Here is an 8662-nt window from a genome sequence, read left to right as displayed (position 1 = left end):
TATCCTCTCGCCCCGTCTTCCTCCTGCCTCGACTCTCTTTCGTCGGTTCATCATTTGCCCCCCTCCCCGCAGCCATCGTTCTAGCCGGTCACGTTAAGGTTCTGCTGGCCATCGGTCGGGGACCTTGCCCTAACACTTCTTCCTGCCCAATTGTTCGTCGTTCTAATCTCGTGCCACGTTCCGCTGCGCCGCCCGAGCGTTTTGCACCTTTGCCATCTGGTAGGTAAGCTCCAGTCCTGCACCGCAAACCCATGCCCCGGAACCATTGGCCCTGCCGTACATAATTTCCGTCTCCCCCATGTGGCCGAAGCTGACACGATTTGTTCCCTTTTACTTAAGATTTAGTGTTCCCTTGCTCTTTCTCCTCCACCTTGATTCTCATCCGATATCTTCCCTCCTTCGCCAGTCTCCAGTATAACCTGCCTCTTTCCTCCTATCCTTCCGCCTCTCCGCCCTCCGCTCGCTTCAACTACGACGGCTTCTCCCGCCCACTCCTCCTCTCTGGCGACTCTTTTTGTTTTTCTGGACATATCTTTACGGCCTTGGCTCGGCTTCACTCATCTTTACCGATTTCGCACGGAACTGTGAGACAGCAGAGATAGCAACCTCATCGTCCCACGCGCCGGTTAGAGTCAGGTCGATCCTGCGCTGAACTTACGCGCTGCACACCAGTCCTCCATTGGCCACATAAAGTTGATTCGGACTCTATCGCGTAGATCGACTTGTCAGTTAACGTTCAACGTTCGCTGTTCAACTACGTGCTGTGCCGATTTGTCGAATATGAGATAGCGGAAGGACACTGGCTTCTACAGAACACGCTCTTTGCGAAATCGCTTTTTCTTGACACCTCCTTTCCTCTGAACCGTCTTTTCTCTGTACATCGCTACATTACCGAGATATCCGTCAACTGATTGTCATGGAGACAACCCTTACTCATCGGCCCTGGGAGCCCGCTACCACGGGACCACACACCCCCCCGGTATCCTCTACTCAGACTCTTCCGTCCATTTCGACTTTGACGGCAAGTATGGCCGGTGGCATCCCTACTCAGGCGGAGAAATCACCGGGAAATGCTTCCCTAAATACGATAGAGCGAGATTCGGGGAATTGGTCGATGCCTCAAAGTACCAGTAAGACTTCGTCTCATCCGTACTTACCTGCGGAGGCTGATTTCCCCCTAGGGTCGTCTACATATTCCACCGCGACCAACGGGACCGGCAATTATCCCTCCCTCTCCTTCCTCACATCCTCTCAGCCTTCCCCCAACCGCGCATCCTATGTCTCCGATCGATCTCCTTATCCCAACGATCACTCCAACACCAACACACCTTCTTCTGCGGGGGCGCAGCCCTCCCCAAACTTCGGTTCTACTCAACCAAACACCACCTTACCTTCCATTAACCAAAATTATGATGCTCCTTCTCAACGAGGCAGTATCGTGGAGCCTCCTGAATCGCGACGGAGCAGTGTGGATAGTAGAATGAACCAAGGAATTAGCTCGCTAGCTATCAATCCGGCCTCCCCTTACCACAGCACAAATGTCTCCCAAACCTCGATTGTTTCGGGTCTTCAGAGAGAGCGGGGCATATCCATGGATGTGAACATGAACAGCTCCTACCGTGGTCCTCGATACTCGGGAGGGCAGCCGCTCTCTCCACTTGGGCCGCGGGCTGGCGAACATCGCGGGTTTGCAGCTGGTCGTACTGCACCTGCTATCTCGTCAAATCCTCGTTCAGAGATCTACAATGCGGAGGCGCCTACCGCTGGTCTCGCATACGCTTTCCCAGATCCAGACGTTGCGCGATCGAATTCCGTCTCTTCTACCACGGAAAAGTCAACCAACCAATTCTCGCGGAAAGGAAGTACTGCCGAATCCTTGGCCAGCAGCGTTTACTCCGATGCACGGCTGCCCCGTGGACAGCATGGTATGTCTTATCAGCCGTTCTTTTCGGCATCTATAGTCCCTGATCCTCTGACTCGTACAGAACTTCCACAAAATGTACACCACCATTCCTTACAGCACAAACAAGTCCGCGGCCTTATTGGAGAGTCTGAGGCACACAGTGGCAGTACTCCATATAGCAGAACTCCGGAGTTGCGTGTAACACATAAGTTGGCGGAGCGAAAGCGCCGCAGTGAGATGAAGGATTGTTTCGAGGCCTTGCGTGTACGCCTCCCACAGAGCCAAAACAACAAGTCTAGTAAATGGGAGACACTTACAAGAGGTAAGAACCGGTCTCAGCAATCCGAGACCCCGCTGGTTGTTCGTTGGCTAACGTACCCTTAGCTATCGAGTACATTGCACATCTGGAGAAAATGCTCGGTAGTACACGCCGAGAAAATGAGATCCTGAGAAGCGAACTTGACGAGATGCGGGCTCAACTCAGTCAGCAGCAAGCCAACGGCCAATCTCGACAGCCGTCGATCTTCGAGCATCATTCAATGGCGGCATCCCAGCCAAATGGACAGGTGCACGGCCCTATATTTTCCGGTTATGCTCCTGGCTCCGGAATGACGCAAGAGCAACCTCGTACGCTGCCTCCTCTCATGAACGGGACGGTTGCTCCAATGCAAGGGGTGCAGTATACCGATGAACGACGATAGCCGATGGTTGGCTACCGAACGGTCTCCCATGGAATGGCCCCACGACGAATGCATTGGTGACGGTTGCTTTTAGTTGGCACAGTTCATACTCTTCTGTGCTCTAGACATGGCATTTTGCTTCGCTATCTGGCTTGTAGATTTGTTTTGGGTGGCTATCGTCTTTTGAGCGACAATCTGCTTCACTTTCTCACCAACCCGCCAATACACCCCTCTTCTCCTTTCTTTCTTCTCCTCCCTCTCCAGCATCATACCCCTGGCCGTGTTCCGTTGCATCTTCTTGGGGTCGGGGTAGACGCCCCGGGAATTGGACTTGGGCGTGGAAAGTGTGTTTATTTGCCTGCACCATCTTGTATTGCCGGTGTGGTCGACGTCGCAGTGTGTGTACGGAAGAAGGCTAAAAAGGAAACCTGAACAACGGTTGGTCGGAAAAGGAGTGTGTATGGTGTTGGACTTGATATCCCCATGGCTTGTTTATTACGTGTATGTTGTTCTACGGATACCTGGAAGTCATATGTCACGGCATCGGTAGCTGCCGACCGGCAGTACCGTCGATTTGAAAACCTACTTCACCTTATTCTTTGCCTCGCCAGCTTTCTTGTAGTAGTTGAATTGCAACGTGAGTGGTAAAAAATTGAGGTTTTCATTTGGGGGGGGGGGGGTTTGGGGAGGGGATGGAGAGGAGAGGTGAGGTGTGGTGAGGCGAGGCGAGGCCACGGGCCACCGCGAAAGTGAAGTGAATGTCTTGAACGCGGCCAGAATCTGCAGGCGGGCTATTTCTGTCACGGGGGGTTCCGGGCAGCTGATTGGCGCCCGGCGGGGTTCTGCAACCTGCCCGTCGTGTCGGATCTACTTCTTGTTAGCGCCCTCCCCTCCGCGGCGCCTACTGAGCTTCCTCTGGTTCTTCACCAGCCAATCCCTCCCACCACCTATACGTCAAACATCTGCTTGCAGAGCCGATCAAGCACTCCTGCCCAATGGAGTCAGGAGCTCGGAGGATTTGGTCCTCTGCCAAATTAGTAGTCAGGACCATGCGGGCCCCAAAGTGTCCAGGTCAAGGATAGCTGTTGCATGATGTGCATGAGCTCCCTCAGTCCTCTGAATCACCCAGTCACAGGTGCTTGGGCTTCTCGGCATCGGTCGTGTTATTTCTCTTCTCTGGATTCTTCTTCCCCCCGTTGTTCCCCCGTCCGTGTATCTCTCCCACTCCCACGAGGTTGGTGCCGTTTAGACTTTGCTCTGGGATTTCAATCTTGGCCCACACCCCTTTATCTTTACTCTTTGTTCTTTTGTCGGATGTGGCATGAGTGAACAACAGCTGGTGCTGTTGTGTTGAAGCCCATTGTTCCCTTCATCCATTCACGGCAGTCTCAAATGTCGATTCTTTATTGGCAACAATAGCAGCCAGATCTCTCTTTGTTTCTTATTTCAATGACCAGACGGACAATTCATCAGGGGAGAGCCTCACATTCTCGCAGTTGATCTGCTTGCTCTATAACAAAACAACCTTATCAACAGTACCAGTTAGTCTACGATACCTGGCTAAATTCAACTCCGTGCTACTCAGACCGAACAACCAATATACTGGTTCTAGTATAAGGCGACCGTATTGGCCACGCAGGCAATACGGTTTCCAGAATGCAGAGACCACCAGCAGAACTGCGGATTCCTGCAGCACCGACGTTCCCTTTGTCGTCCCCCATCACAGAAGAGGTTCCTAGCCCGGCGCCATCGTCTCCGGAAGACCATGATATGGAAAGAAACCGACCCTTCGCTTTCCTCAATAAGGCAACACGCAAGAACCCGTTTATACATAAAGCAGCACATGATCAGCATGTACAAGAGCAGGAAGCAGTGGACGGGACACAGAATTCCTATCAGGCGAAACCGCTGGGTCTTTACACCGGGAAGAGGTCAAACCGACCTCCTGGATTGAATTTAGTCACAGATTTCTCCCCGTCCTCTCCGAAAGGCCTTCAAGATACGTCAGTGCCGACCGTCATGGATTTGAATGACTTGAAAGCGCTCTCAAAGGCACGAGAACAAGAGAGGGCCACGCATAGTATCAGAGGGATACTGAAGAAGGACTCGAACCAGGATGTTGACCAACCTCCGGATAGACCCTCCAATCTAGAAAAGAAACGACTGTCCTATCTCAATTTCCGGGGAAGAAGGAAGGCCAAAGACGATCTATCACCATCTGACCGACCTATCATGATTGGGCTCAGCATGCCATTTGACGGATCCCCGAGTTCTCATGAGAATCAGCTGAAAGTGAACACAGGAGATGCCCAACGAGCGACACTGACCCCGTCTATCATTGTCACGCCAGCCAAAGAAGACACATTCTGGCCCGACATTGGCATAATGCATCCACGACCTAGGGTAGCATCCAGCATATACTCCCAACCAACACCTTACCCCGATGACAATGACAGGGACCTAGAAATACCGCCGGTGCCTGCCATTCCAGATTTTCCCTTTCTTAGAGGGGCTGGAAACACAGGAAACGAGCCTGCACAGAGGCGCTCTATAATTACGACAGGGAGACAGCGTGCGTTCTCGACCGGGACTGTGTTTGAAGAAGATGATATGCGACGTGCGAGTCGTTCTCGTTCTTACTCCAGTGGGACTGTCAAAAAGATCCCGGATAGATTAAGCATCAACACCGAAACAAACAGACATCAATCTGAAGGCTGGTGGACCTACCTTCTTTCGCCTTTGCTGGGTCGCTTCAGCGCAGTCATGGGTAATACCACACCAACGGAGGCTGCTAGACCACCCGTTCCCAGTATTAGAACCCACTTAACAGCATCGAGCGATGAGTGGTGGGAAAAGGAAGTATCTTGCTTCTCCCCCGACACGCCGGAGGCAACGGAAGCCCACCACAAGGATGAACTATCGGATTGGTCAGATGATAGTGTGAACCCATTCGATGAGAAAGACTTGGACAACCAGGATCGTACCGTGGAAACAAGGGATCAAGATGCATTCTCGTTCATGTTTCCGGGCCAGCCGATTCAAGGATCTGCCGCTGAGTACTACCAAGCCTGTGCTCACGAATTGTTCAGTGGGAGGCCGTACTTCGAATGCGTCAACCATATTTGCTCCCTAACGCCCAAAGACAAGATACCAGGCTATGCTGAGAATGCAGTTTCGACCATTTCACACCAAAGGGGCCTCCTTATCGATGTGGAGGACACTCCACGGGATGAAAATCGAAGCTCAAAAGTCGCTACTGCAGAGCCGCAGACCTTGTACGAACCGAGTGTAATAGACAAGAGGTCCGAGATTTCCCTAAACGATCTCAAGGATAATGACACTCCAGGCAATAACCTCAGTGGACATCCCCCAACTGAGTACCAGCTAAGTCAACATCCTCCGAGTGAACGTTCTCCAAGTGAACATCCTCCGAGTGGATACGGCCCAAGCTCGCGCCCCCTGGTTGTGCACCCTCCCAGTGTGTACCCTCCTAGCGTGCACCCAGAAAGTGAACACCCTCCAAGTGATCCAATTGCGCACCCTCCAATTGCGTATACTCCTAGTGAACATCCTCCAAGTGTGCATCCTGCAAGTGTGCATCCTCCAAGTGTGCATCCTCCAAGTGTGCATCCTCCAAGTGAACAGTCTCCCAGTGAGCTTCCTCCCAATGACCCTATCCCCAATGAACAAACAAGAGAGATTCCTCAAGAAGCTGCACCTGTGTCCCATGTTCATGGAGAGACAGAAGGACTAGCACCACCAGCAGACAATCAATCTGAAAGAAAGATATCTTGGCCCATCTTCCAGCCAGTCATCCAACCAGCGCCCCAGCCAGCCATACAGCCGGTAATTCAACCAGCACCTCAACCGGTCATTCAGCATGTAATTCAGCCAGCACCTCCCAGCCAGCACATTTATGCTCACCCTGCTACTGTCCCATCACCGATTCTTATAGCTCCCCCAAATCGAGCTCTTCCTCAGCATTTCATGTTCCCCACTCACGATCATGAAGCACAGCCACAACCCCCAAACCCTACGTCTCCTGGCCTTCAACAAGCTACTGAGAGAGGTGAATCGATTCCATTATCCGATATGCATACTAGCCCAGCGCCTGCATACACTTCCAGTCACCATAGCTCTTCTGCTCTACTGCCTCGCATGGAGCCACATCCAACTACGCGAGAGGAAGTGACAAACACGACCATAGAAAGGGAGATTATCGAGATTCGACGAAAACCGTTGGAAAAGAAAGAAGATAGAAAAGACAAAAAGAGCAAAAAGATCTTCGCGTTTTGTTGTTGTTGTTGTTGTTGTGGGAGAGGCCAGTCCAAGAAAGACAAAAATGGAAAGGTGAAACGCCGGTGGTACCTGGCGATCATGACGTCCTTTCTCATAATCATAGCAATCATCCTCCTCTTGGTGATGACTTTGAAAAAGAAGGGCGATTCAACACCAGTGCAGTCGCAATGGCTCAATCTCACCGGCTACCCACCCATGCCTACCGGTATCGCCACGATTGCAGGACCAGAACCTCAGACACAGGTCTCAGGATGCATAGCTCCATCCACCCTTTGGAGCTGTGCTCTACCGCCTGAAGAACAATCTGCAAATGCGCCTTACGCCGCCAACGAGCCGAACTTTCGCGTAGAAATCCTATTCCGCAATGGAACCTATCCTAACAGCACAACAATTGCCTCAAAGTCCAGCAAGACGCTCTCCTCTAGAAGCTCCGACAATCCCTACAGCCCATCACCATCACCTCCAAGCTTGAAGGATCAGACCTTCCTCGGTAACACCACAGACAACAACACCGTCCCCTACGCAGGCGAGGAAACCCCCTTCTACATGACCATCCTCTCAGCCAGCCACTTAACGTCTACATCCACCCTTCGCCTGGCGCGAAGATCCGATAGCTCCTTCCCTAACCTTGCAACCATCATTCCCTCACCAGATGAGAACTCCGATGGAACTGCCGCCGCTGCAAACCTATACCCACAGCCCTCATCCCAGCCAGTTCGCCTCTATAACCGCGGCCTCAGCACAGAACACTACGGCTTCTACACCTACTTCGACCGCTCCATCTTTCTCTCCTCCCTGGCCCCCGTCAATGGCAGTACAACCGATGATGACCCCAACGACAAGGACGGCGGATCCAACGAATCCGACGCCCGTGTCCGATGCACATGGTCGCAGACCCGCTTCCTCGTCCAAATCTGGACCCGCTCCAACGACGCCCTCCTCAAGAATTCAACAAACGCATCCTCAACAACCACAACATCCGCCGCAACAGCCACAGCCACAGCAAACTCGTCCGCAACGTACTGGACTCGCCCCGGATCATTTCCATACCCCGTGACCATCACACTAGATCGGCACGGCGGGAACGCAAAAGAGAAAATGGTATACTGTTACGGCATGGAGAGCAATGAGAAGATCAACTCGTCGGACGTGAAACTGCAGATTGAGAACCGGTCGTACGGTGGTCAATTGGTCAATCCAGCCCCGGGCATCTTCGACCTGTATAGTAATTCTTCGAGCGATGCCACTGGAGAATGGGGCGGCGTTGATGGTGGAAGTGGAGGATGTTCTTGTAAATGGACGAATTGGGTTTCGACGTGATGATAACGACTAGATGGATGGAATGGCCTGTAATGATCGGGGGAAAAGATTGATTTATCTGATTTGGTTTTGCTTGATCGATGCTTTCTTTTATGATATAATGGATATGGCCTTATGAGACCTATAATACAAAAAGTCACATTCAGTATGTTCATTGCAACCTTCTCTCTCTCTCTCTCTCTCTATAGAGTTAAAGAATCAACCATAAATAGCTGTTCATTTAAGATAACGACATGTAGATTCGCTGACGAAGCTGCTATAAAAGGATTTTCTCCGAAGATGTTGCCCTCAACCATGGAACGATGAAAGATTGATAACGATAATTATAATTAATTATCAATAACTAGTTAGATCAATAATATGTAACGACAGTGACTCAATCTTCGGTATTTAAAAGCCAAAATAAGATCGGGATCATTTTTAATCCAATAACGCCGTATACATCTGCAGTAAAAAGAAA

At 51.4% G+C, this 8662-nt stretch overlaps 2 protein-coding genes across 2 annotated transcripts; both read left to right on the top strand.

Annotated features, from left to right (window-relative positions):
- Window positions 1–723: 723 nt before the first annotated feature.
- Window positions 724–2639, top strand: BO94DRAFT_255511 (putative HLH transcription factor (Hpa3)). The gene is made up of 3 exons (XM_025606463.1): window positions 724–1130; window positions 1182–2225; window positions 2288–2639. The coding sequence occupies exons 1-3, from the start codon at window positions 917–919 to the stop codon at window positions 2602–2604; spliced, it is 1575 nt and encodes a 524-aa protein (XP_025463071.1). The 5' UTR covers window positions 724–916; the 3' UTR covers window positions 2605–2639.
- Window positions 2640–4239: 1600 nt separating this feature from the next.
- BO94DRAFT_560282 (uncharacterized protein) lies at window positions 4240–8464 on the top strand (the record flags this gene model as incomplete). Its single annotated transcript, XM_025614140.1, has 4 exons — window positions 4240–5986; window positions 6089–6207; window positions 6229–8152; window positions 8442–8464. 4 exons carry the CDS (start codon window positions 4240–4242, stop codon window positions 8462–8464), a joined length of 3813 nt encoding a protein of 1270 aa, XP_025463070.1.
- Window positions 8465–8662: the final 198 nt, after the last annotated feature.

The sequence above is a fragment of the Aspergillus sclerotioniger genome (genome assembly GCF_003184525.1).
Source record: "Aspergillus sclerotioniger CBS 115572 chromosome Unknown BO94scaffold_35, whole genome shotgun sequence".
Taxonomy (NCBI): domain Eukaryota; kingdom Fungi; phylum Ascomycota; class Eurotiomycetes; order Eurotiales; family Aspergillaceae; genus Aspergillus; species Aspergillus sclerotioniger.
Note: the sequence above shows the minus strand (reverse complement) of the source record. Positions and strands in the feature narration are given on the sequence as shown.